Source organism: Vombatus ursinus, unplaced genomic scaffold (assembly GCF_900497805.2).
Source record: "Vombatus ursinus unplaced genomic scaffold, bare-nosed wombat genome assembly UNPS02008961.1, whole genome shotgun sequence".
Classification (NCBI taxonomy): Eukaryota; Metazoa; Chordata; class Mammalia; order Diprotodontia; family Vombatidae; genus Vombatus; species Vombatus ursinus.
Window position 1 is genome coordinate 8,797,955 of NW_020948739.1, and position 19,614 is coordinate 8,817,568.

Sequence of the window (19,614 nt, forward strand, 5' to 3'; positions counted from 1 at the left end):
TAAATAAAACTAAGATAAATTAATTTAGATAAAGTTAAGATCATTGATACACAGAAGGAAAAAAAAAGGTTTTCAATTGTATAAACATTCTCCTTCCTATCTTAAAGGATAGCTAGATAGAGTAGTGGGATAAAATATGGGGCCTAGAATCAGGAAGACCTGAGTTCAAATATAGCCTCAGATACTTACTAGCTGTGACTAAGTCACTTAACCCTTGTTTGTCTCACTTTCTTGGGCAAGTCCCTTCAATCTCCCCAGGCCTCAGTTTCCTTATCTGTAATGTAAGTTGTACTAGTTGGTTTCTGAGGTCCCTTTTGGCTTTAGATCTATGATCCTAAGACCTCAAAAATCCACCCTCCCCGCCCCCAAAAGACTTACTAGCTATGTGCCATAGTTTCCTCATCTATAAAATGGAGATAATATAATAGCACCTATCTTCCAGAGTTGTTATGAGGATCAAATGAGATAATAACTGTATAGCACTTAGCATAGTGCCTGGCACATACTACTATATAAATGTTAGCTATCATTACTATTAAATACTATTATCATTACTACTAAGACTTTGCAGAAAATTTTATTCAGTCCTGAAATATCAGCTAGGGGGCCACTAGGTGGAGTAGTGTATAGAGTGCTGGGCCTGGAGTCAGGAAAACTCATCTTCCCAGTTCAAATCTGGCCTCAGACTAGCTATGTGACCCTGACTAAGTCACTTAACCCTGTTTGCCTCAGTTTCCCCATCTGAAAAATGAGGTGGAGAAGGAAATGTCAAAACCATTCCACTATCTTTGCCAAGAAAACCCCAAATGGGGTCACAAAGAGTTGAAAAAAACTGAAAAAGACTGAACAAGAGCAGCTAAGGTAAGACATTTACATTTTCAAAGTCTTAATCTTCAAAACAATCTGGGTCAAGTCATTAACCTTTTGGTAAGTACCTACTGTATGCCAAACACTATGGAAAAGCCCTTGCCTTCAAAGTTCTATCAAATTGAGAGACAACACGTACATATGAATATAAGATTTATACAGGATAAAGTGGATATAACTACAAAATGAAGGCGCTAAGATTACCTGTAAGTTAATTATTATAGGAATTGCCATCCCTGCTTTACAGATGAAAAGACTAAACGCTGAGAGAGCAAAGTATTTTTCATATAGTCACACAGTGTTGGAAGTAGGATTCAAACCTCAGTTGTAATTGCCTCTAAGTTCAGAGTCCTTTACATTATCATAGCAAGTTGCCTCTCATCTTAAAAAGGTCTCAGGCACCCCTTCTTTTGACAATTGTGATCAAACATTCAAAACGGAAAATAAAATTACATTACTCCAATGTGGATACTTATGTCTAGCAATGATTGGTAGCAAAGTAAGAAAAGCAAGAATGAAAAGAAAGCAAGAACTGCCTAAACTCTTCTCTATTAGTTTTCTTTATTAGCCTTTTTAGGGAAAAACACACAATTATTCCCATTTGGTATTAGGCAGAGATTTGGTATGAATAGCAATACTGAAGTAATAAATTAAGAAATCATTCATTTTAGCCAAGAATACACAAAATGTCGGACACAAAAAAGTGTTGTTTCAGTTACGTCTGACTCTTCATGATCCTGTGGACCATACTGTCCATGAGGTTTTCTTGGCACAGATACTGGAGTGGTTTGCCTTTCTTTCTCCAGCTGGATTAAGGCAAATGGAAGATTAACTGATTAAGTGACTTATCCAGGGTCACAAATCTATTAAGTGTTTTGAGGATGGATTTGAACTCAGTTCTTCCTGACTCCAGGCCCTGTGCTCTATCCACTGTGCCACCTAGCTGCCTCTGAATAAAAAATAATAAACCTCAAAACTATACCTAAATAGTTAGCTTCAAGTTTCTAGGAGAAAAATTAGCACTTCTAGGAGAACAGAAGGATTTCTCTAGAAATATCATCACTGAGTTTTGTCCTGGAACTGATTACAATTCCACAAACCCTGAATAGAATTAAGTGATTGCAATGGCTTAGGTAAAATAATCTCCTTCAGGAAGCTCAGAGATAAGACTAGCAGCAACCAAGGGAAAACAAAAACAAAAATCCCAAGTCAAATATGCCGTTATCCTAGTTACAGACAACTCAAAATAACAGTGCTGCTAAATGTCTTCTTTTGTTTGTTTTTTATCATTTATTGAGGTCTTTTCGAATTTTGTACTTGTCATTTCCCCATATCTTCATCACCACATACAGCAAGCCTGTACGATCTCTGGCTCACAGGCCGCTTACGGCCGTTGACCTCCAAAGGATTTCAGGTGGTCCACGAAAAATGTAGAGGAAAATCTTTGGCATGCTGCAAGCGACCTGTGGGCCATAAGCAGCCCATACACCCAAGGTTGTACAGGTCTGACACACAGTCTTCCCTTGTAACAAAGAACAGATAAGCAAAAATCTTGGTGTGTGTTTGAAAGCATATTTAACATTCTACAATTATACTTCTCCCTGCTCTACTACAGGAAGTGAGGAGTTTCTTCAACTATTCTTTGGACCACAATTGGTCAATAGATTTTTTTTTTTAAATAAAGGTGATTGAAACCTTCTGTTTTTACATCAGTCATTTCCAAATATAGTAACTCCCTTCCCATATCTTTAGCAATGAACCTTAAGTTTCTATCAAAGAAAAGTAGTTAATCAAAAAGAAAAACTCAATAAAACACCCAATCCTGATAGCATACACAACGTTCTGTACTCCAAGTTCCCCACTCTAAGCTGAAGAGAAAGAAGAATGTTACATTATCTGTTCTCATAGAACAAAACTGATCATTATAAACACTCGAGAGTTTGGCTTCTTTTTATGTTCTTTGTATTTACATCATGGTACTCATTTGTAAGTTACTTTTTCTGGTTTGCTTCCTTCACTTTTCATCATTTCATATGAATTTTCCCATGTTTCTATCACATTCACCTAGTACAGTTTGTTCTACTATTACCAAACTGCCCCACCCCTCACTCCCATCTGTACTAAGGGGCTACTAAGACTACACTGGCACATAAACAAACTCTATCTCTGTCATTTATTTCCCTGGGATACAGGCTTGCTGAGTCAAAGGGCATGAATATTTTAATGACTTTGTTGACATAAATCCAAGTTGTTTTCCAAAATCAGTAATTCACAGCCAATACCAGTGCATTGTGTCTGTGCTCCCAGTGCCTCCATCTTTGCCTGCTGAAAGGTAGGAAGTGAAAACTCAGAACTGTTTCATTTACAATTCTCTCACTAGTGATTTAAAGCATACTTCAAATATGGCTGTCAAAATTTTGCAATTCTTTTAAAAAAAAAATACGAACTTATATTCTGGGGCATGATCCTTAACATTTTCTGACTCAAAGATTATTCCGCACTTATCAATTTACCTTTTTATTCTGGTTACATTAGTCTTATTTTTGTAAAACCTCTTTAAAGTTATACAACCAAAATTGTCTCTCATTTCCTTTATGCTCACTTCTACAGATTAAGTCAAGGAGTTAGCTAGCATTTTTAAGTACCTACTACATTCCAAAAATCGGAATAGGCAATGGAAATACAAACAGTCCTCAAGAACCTTATATCCTATCAGGGCAAATAAAGTACATATGTAAATATATTAATAATGAATAAAATATAAATGTGAAGTTGGTTCAGGAGAGAGTGCAGCAGTAGTCAGGCAAGTAAGGGGTAGAAAAGGCTTCGTAAAGAAACTCTTAAAGGAAGTATGAGATTCCAGTAAGTTAGAAGTGAGTACTAGCCTTCTGGGAATAATGGAAGGTCAATAAGGAGAACTGCCAGAAGAGGTTGGGCAACAATATAAAGGAAAAAAAGAGAAACTATGTATTAGGCTGATTATGAATTCTCTCACTAACCAGAGCTTCAAAGCACAGTAAACTATAATGTGATAGTTAATAACAGGACCTTTATATATTTAGAGCTTATGGGATAAGTGATATCAGCTGCATGTCTAAATTTATTTTCTAGCTCACTATTTTCTAGTTTCCCCAATATTTTCTATCAGATATTTTGTGTTCCTGAGTTTACTAAATTTTGAAATACTATGTTAATTTTCTCTGGGCCTTCCTTATCTATTCTGTTCCACTGATCTGCTCTTCTACTATTCACCCAATACCAAATGGTTTTGACGATCACTGCTTTACAATATATTTATGTTGACTAGTAATACAACCATGCCTTCCTTCTTTGGGCTATCCTTGCAATGCCCTGTCCCCGTTATTTTCTAGACCTTTTGCTCACCCAAATGAAGTTATTATTTGTCTAATATTTAAAGTATCACTCATTGGCAGACTGAATGGCATAGCACTAAATTTGTAACTTTTTTATATTCATGCAGCACTATAACAAATAAGCATTTCTCAAATAATTACTTGTTCCAGGAAAGAATGATTTATACTTTTATTAACATTAAACTGTGAATGTATCTTGACTTGGGCATTTAGGAATAGGTCAATAAATAGGGCAGATTAAATTGATATAGGAATAACAGTTCAAATACTGAGCATGTATAAATCTGGAGAGAAGACGTAAAAGTATAATAGCTGTCTTCAAACAATAAACAATGGGTAGCAATGTGCAATGGGTGAGAGATATAAGGAGGATATTTTGGCTTCAAAGATGAACATTTTTACGAGTCCAAAAATGGAACGAGCTAACATGTTCCATGGCATTATATCTTTGGAGATCACAGTTATTCATCTGCCAAACAAATATTTATTAAGCACCTACCGGGTTTAAGACATTGTCATGGACTCAGAAGGTAATATAAAGTTTATATTAAAGAATTTCTCCTATCATAGAGTTTTTTAGTCCAGTAAATTCAGTAAAGGTGTAAGGAACAAATAAGTTAACTACAATTACTATTATGTATTAGAGAGTTGTCAAACAAAAGCAGCTAAGGTCATTACTGACCAGAGGTTTCAGGAAAAGTTCATGGAGGTTATGAAGCAACTTTTGGTAGTAGGATTCAAAAATTGGTTGAGATATTTAACAAGATGCATTCTAAGGTTCATTCCAACTCTAATATTCAATCAATAAAAAAAAAAAATGACAAAGGTAGGAGAGTACAATGGAACTAATGTTATTAAATTACTCAAAAAATTCTTTAAAAGCTAAGCTATGTAACAACCAGAAATGACAATGATTAAGACTAACATCTCAAAAAGACAGAACAAAGGTTTTCTCCAAACCTTGCCAACAGGAACGTTCTTCACATCTTCCACGAACACCACCTCCCTAAGAGACCACTGCTCTTCATTCACCTTCTCCTCTTCTTTGGGAGCAGGAGTAGACCGCCGTCGTTCTTAGACAACAACAAAATGGTAAGTACCAAAAGAAAAAAAATTTAAAAGAGATTTTATAGATTTCATCTAAATATGAGAAAAAATTATCTACAATACACACACACACACGACTAATAAATAACACTAAGGTATAAAAAGGTGAAATGCCCAAGAACAAATGATTAATGAATTGTTGTATACAATGTCTTTATAAACTGACCTGTTTAAAAGGAAAAAAAAAAGCAGCCACTGTAGTAAATTGCCAATTATTTGAATAATACATTAGATTTGAGGAAAAAATAAATAGGATAAATAAACCCAAGTAAGGTTTATTTAAGGAATGAAAAATCTAGTAAATTATACATAGCTGTGGCCACAGATTACTCTGTGAAAACTAACGTTTCACTACAAACATTTCCTAAAGTCTTCCATAGCCAGAATCTGAAGAAACTACTTGACTGTAAGATAGAATTTGAAATGTATGGCATATACTACATGGTTTCAGGCTTTTTTTTTTTTTTTGGTATTGATCAATTTTTGCTGATTTTTCTTTTAAAAATATTTGTTTTCTGGAAGGGGAACAAGGAGAAATGCTGATGAGAAATCAATAAAAAAATTTCTTAAATTTATATTTTCTAACAGTTTATTATATGGATTACGTGAAGTAATCATATAATTATAAGTAACTACAGAATAATCAATTACAGAAGTCCAGAAACCTACAAAAAACTACTAGACAGCACATAAACATTCTAGAGCTAATCTTTCCTTAATATGAGATACAAATGGGTTCAGCGACAAAATTTCCCCCCACAAATTCCAAAGAAATAATATTTTTACAATACACACTTCAACAGAGCTATAATCTCATGGCTACAAAGTATTCTTTTTACAGATCAAAACATGTTATCTTATCATGTGCTGTTCTAATCCATGTTCTCCTAATCTAGCCAACATACTTGAATCTGTCTTCCAGTAGTTCGTAAATTTTGGGAGGACAGCATTTAAGCTATTATCCCTCTTTATTTCTTGTCTCTCACTCTTACAAGACTAGCCCACCCTCTTGCATTTCCTTGATGAAATTCCTTATATCACCACTTACTGAACAAAGGTCATTTTAAGAAATACAACAGAAGTCTACTTACACTCATCATTCACCTGTCTACCATCTTTTGAGTCACCTACAATTTCAATTCTTTCAGGACTATCATGTTAGAAGATTCACAACCATACAAAAATGAGACATAATTTTTTATTTTAATTTCTTTTTGGTGAGGCAATCGGGGTTAAGTGACTTGTCCAGGGTCACACAACTAGTAAGTGTCAAGTGTCTGAGGCAGCATTTGAACTCAGTTCTGCCTGATTCCAAGGCCGAAGCTCTATCCACTACACCACCTAGCTGCCCCAACATAATTTTTTAAAATGGGTTTTGGGGATAGGTAGCTGCTCGGTTCATTAAAAACACTGCATAATTTCCAAATGCAATCCAGCCTACTTTCTTGTTCCTCTATAATTCTGAATACCTGTCCCAGATATTGGTATTAATGGATACAGTAATTCAACAAACTGGGCAAACAACTCTAAGTTATGGTTGGGACAACAGAACTTCTCTAATTTTTAGCTTTTTCTTCATTAGATTAGGTGGTCCATCTGTTTTGAGTCAACACAAAACTCACAAAAGGAACCCTGTAACATAATGCTAAACTACATTCATAAAAGTAATGCGTCATACTTTGGAAATTATTCCTTCATTTCAACCTGATAGAGAATGCCATCCATGACAAAAACAGATAAACCCTTTTAAGGACAAATGTTTTGCTATTTTATCCCTCACATCTGATATTAATCATCACAGATGATTATCGTCACTTAAGAATGTTATCTCAGTGATTGTCAAGGAATCTTATATGGGTTCAACATATGCAGGGAAGATTCCTTGTTGCCTTTCACCCTACCAAGCCAAGTATTTTATTGTCAATCATCAACACCGTGAGAGCTAGCATTCTTCCACTCTTTGTATTAACTATGTGACTATGAAAATGTCACACGATGCAGAGAACTGTTTCTGAAAGCCTGCTGGTTCATTTCTGGTATTTTTCTCATCATTAAGAGAAAATGGAGGCACATGGATCATTTTATGTTTTTTTTTTTCCCTAGCAGTAATAATTTTTGATTTTTTTTCCCCTGCTTTTTCTAATCTCCCCCTACTCTGAGCTATGTAGTTAAATGATCCAATACTAATTTTAAGACCATTGCATATACCACCTATTTCCTTGGTATGCAATTTATATGATACAGCTAATCTTCCTGATTTCACTTTTATTAAAAAAAATCTCACAAAAATACCACACTAGATTTGTAATCACAGGACCCAAGTTCAAATCCCAGTTCTGTTACTTATTCTTATGACCATAGACAGGTCACTTCCCTTTTAAGTGTCAGTTTTCTCATTAATAAAATTAGGGAGATGAATTCAGTAACCTATGAAATCCTAATTTAAATCTATGATCTTGTGAACTTATAAATACAGAACATTTGGGATTGAGAAGTGAGCCCTATAACCCTGAACTATACATCAGACATTTTACTAAGTCCTAGAATTGTTTTTCAGTCATGTTTGACTCATTGTGACCCCATTTTGGGATTTTCTTGGCAAAGATACTGAAGTGGTTTGCCATTTCCTTCTCCAGCTCACTTTATTGATGAGAAAACTGAGGCAAACAGTGTTAAGTGACTTGCCTAGGGTCACACAGGTAGTAAAGATCTAAGGCCAGATTTGAACTCAGGAAAATAAGTCTTTCTGACTCCAGGCCCAGCACTTTATCCACTGTACCATGAAAATGCCCTTAAAAGAGAAGGCTATTAGAACAGATGAGGGGAGAGGTGATAAAGTCCTGAAATATGTCAGTGGGCATGGGAGCAGAGAAAAGAAGGAAGGGTAGAATCAATATGACAAGGGACAGCTAGGTGGCACAGTGTATAGAGCACTGACCATGAAGTCAAGAGGACCTGAGTTCAAATTCAGCCTCAGACCAAACACTTACTAGCTGTGTGACCCTGGGCAAGTCACTTAACCCCAACTGACTAAAAATTAAAAGAATCAATATGACATAGCATATGTTTAGGTAACCTGACTCAAGGTTCAGCTCTATCCACCCTTCTACCTAGCTATGTAAAGAGAGATTAAGTGGCTTGAATAGAGTAGTAGAACTAGTGTATGAATAAGTATTTGAAGACAGGTCTCAGACCAGCACTCTACTCACTATACAATGATGCCTCTTAAACTGAACATAATCTCTCTGTTCTGTTGATGACAAGTATACTGAAGGACTTTAGAGGTGATTCACTCTAACTCTACCATTTTACAGGAATCTGAGACACAGAAAAGTTAAGTGACTTGCCCAGAGTCACATAGCTAGCATGCATGCAAGCCAAGATCACAAATCTGGAGCTGCAGTGACCTGAAAAGCCTCTAGACTAAACCCTTCATTTTACGGATAAAGAAAATGAAGACCTGGACAGATAAGCAAGCTGCCTAAGGTCACACAGCAAGTGTCAGAGATGGGCTTTGATTCCAGGTCTTTGGACTCCAAGGCATGGTTTTTGCAAACTTGTACTGCAGGCCCTTATCAAGTTCCCAGAATTTCTCTAGCTCTTCATCCTCAGCAAAGGATGATGGAGCATAAACTGCAATCACCTTCATGGTGGTCTTTTTTTTTTTTTTAACTTATCATAAACACTAAAAAATATAACCAAGAGTTCCCACAAATGGTATTCATTTTGAACAAACCACCAACTACTTTTTTGTCTGCCTACGAAAAATGATTTAATTTAGGTACTAATTCACTTTAACTAAAGGTTTACTTTATCCTGGGAATATCAACATTACTCCAATACGATAAATAAAGACTATTATCAAAATTATAAAACTTTTTCTTCCTTTTAGATTAAGTATATATTTATACCATTAAAAAGATCACAGTAATATTTTAAAACTTATGCATCATCTAACAAGAGGTAGACTGAATAGAGCTACAATAAAAACAAACTTATTGTAAATATTTATGTAAAAATTTATACCAGCTACATAACTTACTATATGGCATTGATGCACTGCTTGCAATTGAAGACGCATCACTACATGTGGAAGCTGGAGAAGGTGGGGGACCCATTTCAGTTTTCACAGGCTCCTGTTTACTTTCAGGTCTAAAATTCAAAGTAAGATTTTATTTCTCAGTAAGAAAATAGGTATTGGAAAAAATATAACACTAAAACTTGGCAAAATGGCTTTTGAAAAATTAATTTTGTGTTAATCCATATTTATTAAAGCTTTGAAATATTTAAAATATACATGATGAACTTTTAGCGAAACTGGTACTTAGATGAGAAAATTATCAACCCTCAGAATACTAACAAACATGATTGGTTTAGGTATTAAAATATAAACCAAAAAACAAATTTACCAATACACATAATTTTCATACACTATTTGATATATTTCCTTCATTAAAAAAAAATCAACTATTCCACATATCTAGCATCAAGGAAGACAGTATATTAAATTCATCTGTACTTCAAGGGTTCAGTTAAGGGAAAGAATTCCACTAATGAGATATCTGCTATTGTTCAGTCATGTCTGATTCTTCGTGACCCCACCTGGGGTTTTCTTGGCAAAGATACTGGAGTGGTTTGCCATTTCCTTCTCCAGTTCATTTTACAGAAAAAGAAACTAAACAAACAGGGCTAAGTGACTTACCCGTGGTCACACTGCTACCAAGTGTTTTGAGGCCAGATTCGAATTCAGGAAGATAAGTGTTCCTGACTCCAGGCCTGGAACTCTACTGCACCATCTAGCTGCCCTTTTAGGGAATGTATGTAGCACTACTCCTTTGTCCTTAATCAAGAGATTTCCCACATTGGTCAAACAGATCAAACAAACTCAGTGATCTCTAAGCTTCTTAATCTATGCACTAGCAGCATAAACTTAGATGGCTCAAAAATTAGAATCTACCACTCAGACATGTCCAAATAGATTCAAGTGTTATCTACTAAAAGGTAACTAAATAAAGGTCTAAAGCTTTCTAAGGCATTGAGTGATGCAATGAGACACTGTAGTGGACTAAAGCAACAGACTTGAATTGAATCATCTATAACTGAAACGTTTTAAGCTTTTCAGTTCAATTTGTTAACTCAAGTTGGCAAAGTCAACTATATACTTCAGAAAAAAGTTTATTTAATGACCCATTTTTTTGTCCTTTAAAGAAATCCCACAAATAAATTTTTAGCTGGAAAAAAAATGTTATCTAATATCATTAGGTTAAAAAACAGAAATGAAACTAGCAATTCATTCTGTGAACCACTCTAATTATCTAGAACTATATTCTAGAAGCTTAAGGGGTCCAAGGCCTCATTATCATAAATTAATAATGTTGTTTACCAGAAGAAAAATGAAACAAATCATTGTGATATCTCCCAAGCTAAGAATAAGCAAGGAAAACAGGACGGGTTCTCCTGAAAAGTGTAAAGAGTTGAACCATAAACATTCTGAAACCCAAAAGTAAAATACTTGTGTATATTTACAACTATAGAACAATTGAAAATATTTTTCATCAATGTCAAAAAATAGACCAAAATAATTATACCAAGTAAACACATGTTGTTGAACTACTACCACCAGCACTACCACCACCACCACCACCACCACCACCACCACCACCACATTATGATGGTGGTGGTAAGTGAATGCTGAGTAATGATTTATATACTTCTACAAGAAAGTAACACAACAAAGCTCAAGTAGAATATAAGAATCCAGTTAAAATCACTATCTTACTTTATTTTTCAACTTAACAGCCTTTTTTATTAAGTTTAAGAAAACTAAGGAAAAGAGGATATAGAACTTTGCACATTTTCAAGTCAACTTTAAAGATTCTACAGCAGCTTTAGATGACCATAATAATCTCAGATTTTCAGGTTTATTTGATAATTTCCTAAAGAAACAAATATTTAACATTATTTATTAATGACAGTTTATAGTTAAAATGTGTAACATTAAAAAACATCTAAAAATAAAGAGAAACTGGGGGAGTGGGGATAATGATAAAGTTTTCTTTAACATCTCTGATGGTTGAAGGGGCTTCCTCAGAGTGAGGAATACATGCGTCAAGCAGCCTAATTTTTTTATTAGGTACCCACATTTTAATGATTTATTTCCCCAAGGGGAAAAAAAAGGACACAAAACTTAGAAATACTTCTTTCAAAGCAAACAGTCCTACAATTTTTCTAAGCTATGATCTGTGACCAAGATATAGTAAGAAGGAAAGATGACAGAGTAGGAAAAAAAAAAATACCAGGCTCTCCAAATTTCCCTCACAAACATCAAAGTGAACTTAAGAGTGGCAGAAATACTTAAAAGTCGGGGCAAAGATGTTATCCTCCTAAGACAATCTGAGAAGCCTCAGGAAAAACTCCACCTCCATGGGCAGAGGTTTGGCTAGAGTAAAATGCAAACACTTTCAGAAAGACTCTGCTGAAACCTGCAGGTAGCTGGGTCCTCCACTTCTGGAACTTCATGGGACACTGTGGGGGGGTCTATTTGGCAGGCCCAGCCACGCTGACCCACCAAGGTCCAGGCTGAGGCTGTGGGTATAGGAACAAGCCCATATCTGGGGGTGGGGACCCTGCTGGCTGTGGCCATGTGCAGAAGAAGAGTTCCTGGTTTCCATTCCAAGCCAGAGGGATGAGTTGCCCAGAAGGGACCACAGGGAACAAGAGCAGCCATAGACGGGGCCATAGCTTTGGCTCAGGTTACAAAGCCAGGATTAGGCACCCAGGCAGTGCTTAGGAAACAACACTATGAAAAACTGGAAGCCTGAGGCATCACTCCCCACTACTTAGGACTAGACACTGACTATAATAATAAGCCACTAAGAAAAATAACAATGAGTAAGCAAAGGAAAAAGAATTCGACCACAGCAACTATGGGGATAAAGAAGATCTGCATTAACACTCAGAGATAGTGCAGTTAAAAAAGCCACTCCTACTTTAAAGAAAAATGTCAAATGGTTACAAGCCCAAAACAGTTCTTGGAAGAACTTAAAAAGGACTTTAGAAGTCAAGTAAGTGAGGATGAGGAAAAATTAGGGAAAAAATTAAGAGCAATAAAAGAAAATCAAGAAAACTATGAAAAGAAAGTAAATCAACTGGAAGAGATCCAAAAGCTTAAGAAAAAAAATAACTCCTGGAGCAGCTAGGTGGCACAATGGATAGAGCACCGACACTAGATTCAGGAGGACCTGAGTTCAAATGTGGCCTCAGACACATAACACTAACTAGCTGTGTGACTCTGGACAAGTCACTTAACCCCACTGCCTAGCAAAAACAAAAAAATAAAACAACTCCTTTAAAACTAGAATTAGGCAAGGAGAAGCTAATGATGTCACAAGACACCAAGAAATAATAAAACAAAATCAAAAGAATGAAAAAAATAGAAGACAATGTGAAACATCTCATTATAAAAACAAGTGATCTAGAGAAGAGATCAAGGAGACACAATATTAAGAATTGCTGGCCTACCTGAAAGATATGATTTTTTAAAAAAGAGCCTAGATACAATATTATGAGAAATCACTAAGGAAAACTGCTCTCTCTTATTCTAAAGTGGGTAAAACAGAAACAGAAAAAAATTCATCAATCACCATCTGAAAGACATCTCGATATGAAAACTTATAGGAACTTCACAGCCAAGTTTCAAACCTCCCAGGTTAAGGAGAAAATACTATAAGAAACAAGAAAAAAAAATTTAAATACTGTGGAGCTATAATCAGGATAACATAAAATCTAGTAGCTTCTCCATTAAAAGTTTGTTGAATATTATTGGAACATTTTATTCAGAAGAGCAAAGGAGCTGGGTTTGCAACCAAGAATAACTTACCCAGCAAAGCTGAGTATAATCCTCAAAGGGGGAAAGGGAGGGAGGGAGAGATGTGCAGGCATTTTATGAACTGAAAGACTTTCAGCTACAAACATGAAAACAGGATAGAGGAAATACACAGTTAGTAACCGTAACTGTGAAAAAAAATTTTATAGCAAGTTTCCCTGATAAAGACCTCATTTCTCAACGACATAGAGAACTGAGCCAAACTTAAAGAATTAAGAGGTAATTCTCCATTGATAAATGGTCAAAGATATGAACAGGCAGTTCTCAGATGAAGTAACCAAATTATGCATAGTCATATGAAAATATGCTCTAAATCACCATCGATTAGAGAAACACAAATTAAAACAACTCCAAGCTACCACCCAACACCTGTGATATCAGCTAATCTGACAGAAAAGGAAAATGATAAATGTTGAAAGGGATATGGGAAAATAGAGACATGAATACACTGTTTGTTGGTAGAATTGTAAACTGATTCAGCCATTCTGTAGAGTAATTTGGAACTATGTCCAAAGGGCTATAAATCCATGCAGACTCTTTGACCAAGCAAAGCACTACTAGGTCTGCATCTCAGAGATAAAAACAAAAAGGAAAAGGACCTATATGTACAAAAATATTTATAGCAGCTCTTTTAGTGGTGGCAAGGAATTGGAAATGATTGGGGATGATCATCAATTGGGGAATAGCTGAACAAGTTGTTGCATTTATGATTGGAATATTTTATTTATGATAAGAATACTATTGTGCTATCAGAAATGACAAGCAAGATGGTTTCAAAAAATCTGGAAAGACTTACAAGAACTAATGTAAACTGAAATGAGCAGAACCAGGAGAACACTGTATACAGTAACAGCAATACTGTTCATACTGTTCATCTACTATGAATGACTGAGCTATTCTCAACTACACAATGATCCAAGACAATTGTGAAGGACATATGATGAAAAATGCTATCCATATCCAGAGAAAGAACTGATGGAGCCTGAATACAGATTGAAGCATACTTTTTCTTTACTTTATTTTTCTTTCACAATGTGACTAATATGGAAATATGTTCTGCATGAGTGCATATGTATAACACATCAAAATCCTTGCCTTCTCGGGGGGGGGAAGGGAGGGTTTTAGACCTCAAAAATTTTTAAAAACAAGTATTAAAGATTGTTTTTACAAGTAATTGAAGAGAAATTTTTTTAAAAAGTTAAGAAGATGAAAAGAATCTTAGATAAGCTAGCTCTGACATATATATATCTGGAGAGAATTGAATGGGAACAGATACAAATATACCTTCTTCTCTACAGTACATGGTACCTTTACAAAAACTGACCATTTATTAGAGCATAAAAACTTTAAAATTGAGAATTTTTATACAGTTTCTCAGATAAACACCTCATATCTCAAATACATAAAGAACTTTGTCAAATTTATAAGAATTTATAGTCACTCCCCAATTGATAAATGGTCAAAGGATATAAACAGACAGTTTTTTGATGAAGAAATCGAAACTATATATAATCATATGAAAAAATACTCTAAATCACTATTTATTAGATAAATGCAAATTAAAACAACCTTGAGATATCATCCGACAGCTATCCAATTGGCCAAAATGATAGATGGGGAAAATGACAAATGTTGGATGGGATATGGAAAAATTGGAACCTTAATTTACTGTTGGTGGATCTGTGAGCTGATCCAACCATTTTGGAGAAAGATTCGGAATTATGCCTATAGAGTTATTAAACTGTCTATACCTTTTGATCCAGCAATACAGCTATTAGGTCTGTTTCCCAAAACGATTACGGAAAATGGAAAAGAATTTTTATGTTCTAAAATATTTGTAACAGCTTTCTTTGTGGTGACAAAGAACTGGAAATTGAGGGGATGCCATCAATTGTGGAATGGCAAAAAAAGTTGTGGTATATGATTGTGATGAATGTTATTATGCTATAAAAAATGATGATCGATTTTGAAAAAACAGACGACTTACATGAAATAATGAAGAGCAAAATGAGCAGAACCAAGAGAACATTGTACACAGCAATACTGTTCTAACAATAACTTTGAATGACTAAGTCATTTTGAGTATCATAAATATTCAAATCAACTATAAAATACCTATGAAGGAAGATGCTATCTTAACTCAGAGAAAGAACTGACAACTAGAAATATGTATAAGATGGTTTTACGTGTGTGTGTGTGTGTGTGTGTGTGTGTATGTGTGTGTCTCTAATGGCATTCTCCAGGGCAGGGGGGAGAGGGAGGAAGAAAAAAAAAAGCACAGAGAAAAAAAAAAATTTAAAAATCAGCACAGAAAAGCAGGGTACCTTTGAAAATGATGCACAGTATTTATGACATAGCCTTCCCAAAAAAAGTAAACTGCATGAAATGGAAATGAATGGTTTTATATTGAATCCTCTTTTCATGTTGTGCTGTGTACATGGAATGTTCCTTCTGGGGGTCTTTTTGTGTTTAAAATTAAAATGAATAAAAGTTAAAAATAATAATATTAATAAAGACTGTGAGGGAAAAAAAGATATAGTAAGAAGCTTGAAGATGATTCAGTAGGGTTAACTTACCAAGAACTTCATCTAATGTTGGTCTAAATAAAGAATATTTTTAGCAAAAAAAATAGTCCTGAATTTGTAAGAGGGAGTAGTCTAATGGATAAAATGCTGATAGGAAAATTCCATGTTACATGACAATCAATTCTTCTCATTAACCTTCCTATTAAGAATTACCAGGATTACTATAAATTAATGAAGGCCCAACTTAAAACACTAAATGACTAATAATTTCTTCTCTAGTACACATAGACTTTTAGGGAAATGAACAAAGTTGCTGCTAGGCAGTTTACTATTGTCTTTTATTTATTTCATTAAACAAAACACTGAAATATGCTTTTCAGGTAAGTTTCTTGAAAAAATAAGTTTTTGAAGAAAAACAAGTTTTCATAGGATCTTTTTATGTGTCTATCATGTAAAGTTGTTGCAGTTCCTTTACAAGGTCATGAATTTCAAAAAATATTTTAAAATTAACACTTCATTAAAAGTACTTACTTAGCTTCAGTAGTTTTGCTAGCTTTCTCCATGTTTTTCAAGCTTTCAGGTGAGCGAAGTTGGAATCTACAGCTGTCATTCATATTCCAAACTGACTCCATTAATACACCAACTTTAGGAATTCCAGCACTAATTGAAAAGGCAACTGCTCCAGCATGATAGAGAGGATTATTTCTCAAGCACACCTGACAAAAGAAAATTATCAAGCTACTTAAGACCATATTACAAAGGAAATTAAAAAAATGACAGGAATACTAGGAATCAAGCATTCCTGCCCAAGCTTTCCAAATCAAGGGAACATGAAATAAAGAACAAGAAAAACAAAGAACAAATTTAAAGAATTCCATAAGCAAAGTTACATAAGTTAAGAAAATTAAGAAACTTAAGTAGTCTTTACATAAACCTCAGTATTGTGGTCCATTACCAAGTTGCTGTTGTTTTTTTTTCTTAAAGAAGGTAACAGTAAACAGGAAATCATTTTTTTTAACGGCAGCTTTACAAGCATCACAAAAGGAACAAGGAGAGAATACATACGAAAAATACCAGAGAAGAAAGCAATACAATTTAAAAATTATGACTCGTATAGAATAGTACAGTATTTGGTTCACTGATTTACGAGATAAATATACATCCCCTCTTTGTCTTTATCATGCCTGGGGCTTTTTGAAAACTACTACCCCTGCTTCAGTTTTCTTCATTCTAAAACAGGAACAGTAATACTTCCCAGGGTTACTGTGAGTTGGCAAACCTTAAAGCCTTAAACATCAATTGAGAGTGTTTGTGAATTTCTTGAGAGGAGGAGAGGGATGCAGTAGGGGCAAGCATTAGACATGTGACTTCACTTGAGATAGTAAACAGGATGAGAAAATTTCCTTTACCAAAATAAATGGGAATCTCCTTGTAAGTAGGGACTGTCTCATTCACTGTATTTGTAACCCCAAGGCCCAGTTTAACTTACAGTCTCAGAAAGGGAACCTTAAAAGTCAGCCCTGGATCCAAGCCATTAGCCCCTCAGAGCCATTATCACTGACTTCTCTTCAGAGACATCCCTAAGAATTCAGTCCTTAACCAACATGCTTGCCTGCTTGTGGCCTCTTCACTCCTGGGATTTCCTCAGAAGCCATGTGTTAACCTGAGATTCAGGCCACACACCTGTAGTCATTTGCTCCTGAGGCTGCCCAGGGAACCTTTCATCATCCCGGACCCAGGCATCCAGCAAGTGGACTCTTCACTAAAGATAAGTCCCTGCTCTATAACAGCTCTGGATGCAGCAGCCCATCCCTATCTTTACCTCAGGACATTCATGAATACACCTACAGCTTTTATCACATCAGACCCATCCTGAATTACCAGCAACCTTCCGATTCATACTCACTCTGCCTATACCTGTGCTGTCAAATGGTTCTCCTGAGTCTCACAGTATTCAACATCTTCACCTACTACAAGGTTAGAGGAAAGGCCTCTAACAGTCTAATCACCCGCTCCCCCATCAAAAAGACCTTTCTTCAGACATTGATACTCTGTACAAACTTATTCCTCAACGGTTAGCGTCCCATTAACGTGATTCTGAACAACGAATTGTCATTGTACAAAATCTATTACCCATAACCATAGCCCACCCTTTTAATCAGTCTCCCTTAATCCTATCCTCTATAATTTCAGATCTTCTCACACCTTCCACTAGATTCTCTGTAAAGCCTGCCTTCTTGGTTAAACTCACTTTCATCTTAAGTTTTCTTTTCCCACTTTCTCTCACCTTCACTGAGACCTGCATATTGCAATGAGACCTACATATTGCAATGAGACCTACATATTGTACTTTCATTCAAATCCCCTGATTTACTCGTTGTAAATAGTCCCTGATCCTCAAGTGACACTTTAAGAATCTCCCCTTATAACCATCATCTAGAACCTCTCCTCTGTTGAAGTTCATTAACTCTATCATATTTATCCCCCCAATCAAAATTCTAGAATAGTGTTATCTATCAGGCTCCAGGCTCCTTCCTCCCTTCTTCAACTAATTCAGTGCCTTGCTCAAAGTCTTTCTCTCTTCTCTAATTCTTGACATAATAGAAGAGAACTTCAACATACATTCCAACAACCTAATTTCCCAATTTCTCAATCTACTCATTTCAGATTACTGATGTACTTCTCTTTATCTAAACAACATATAGATATAGTCATACCTTTGTTTTTGGGAGCATCCATATGTGTTCCACTTCCATATTTATTAACTGTAATTCCTTTCTCTGATTATAATCTCCTATCTATCTTTCCGTCTACCTTGTAATCCCAATCTCCCTTTTTTATCCTCACTATGACCCTTAATTCCTATACCTTTTACTTCTTTCCCAGATCATCAACTCTTCTCTGGCTACATACCCCACACCTTCCTATCTCAACCCCTTGATGAAATATCTCAATGCCAAACTATACTCTACAGTATATAGTACTTTGATTACTTGTCTAGGGTTGTTCAATTGTGTCCAACTCTTCATGATGCTATTTGGGGTTTTCTTGGCAAAGATACTGGAATGTTTTGCTATTTCCTTCTCTAGCTCATTTTCCAGAAGAGGTAACTGAAGCAAATAGGGTTAAATTACTTGCCCAGGGTCATACAGCTAGCTAATTAAATGACTTGCCCAGGGTCACACAGACACACAAGTGTCTAAGGCTGGATTTGAACTCTGGTCTTCCTGACATTGGACCTGGTGTACTTTGCCTCTTTATCCTATGCATTTATCTTCAACCTTGTATTACACCTCTACTTAGCTCCTATTCAAATGCAGCTGAATGGAGCTGGAGAAAATTTACTGAGTCCTCTATAAATTTATGTTATATCATCTCAACTGGGTCCCTACTGAATCACTTTACACACACCTGATTCACCAGTACAATAATCTCAGCAGCTATTTCAAACTTTTTCATAGTTCCTTAAGCCTCTCAGAGCAGTCCCTCCACCTAGACACTGACCTGAAAACCTTGTCTCACATTTCACTGAAAAAAAGAGGCCATTCCTTCCCCTCTCCTCTTCACCTCACATCACTAACATGTCTTCAGTCACAATCTCCTCCACCCTCATTTTCACAAGAGATTTGCACTTAACCTTGACAAAGCAAAACCTTCCACAGGAATAAGTGGTCCCATTTTTTCTCATTTTCTCCATGAAATTCTCACCTTTACTATATCCCCATTCTTTCACTTCTCAGTCTACTGCCTGCTATAAACCTATGTCTCTCCTCCATCATCCAAAAAAAAAAAAAAAAACACCCTTACTTGACTTGACAAATCCAATCATAAGAGACTCAATAAAGTGAAGATAATA

General features: G+C 35.5%; 1 protein-coding gene across 3 annotated transcripts in view; it reads right to left on the reverse strand.

Annotated features, from left to right (window-relative positions):
• The window catches only part of UBR5 (ubiquitin protein ligase E3 component n-recognin 5), a 176,449-nt gene that overhangs the window by 67,918 nt on the left and 88,917 nt on the right, over nt 1-19,614 (reverse strand). For all 3 annotated transcript variants that reach the window (XM_027850037.1, XM_027850036.1, XM_027850035.1), the window contains exons 14-16: nt 16,290-16,474; nt 9,391-9,500; nt 5,202-5,314 (exon numbers count right to left, since the gene is read on the reverse strand). In XM_027850037.1, coding sequence (XP_027705838.1) covers nt 5,202-5,314; nt 9,391-9,500; nt 16,290-16,474 — 408 coding nt within the window. The remainder of the gene's footprint in view (nt 1-5,201; nt 5,315-9,390; nt 9,501-16,289; nt 16,475-19,614) is intronic.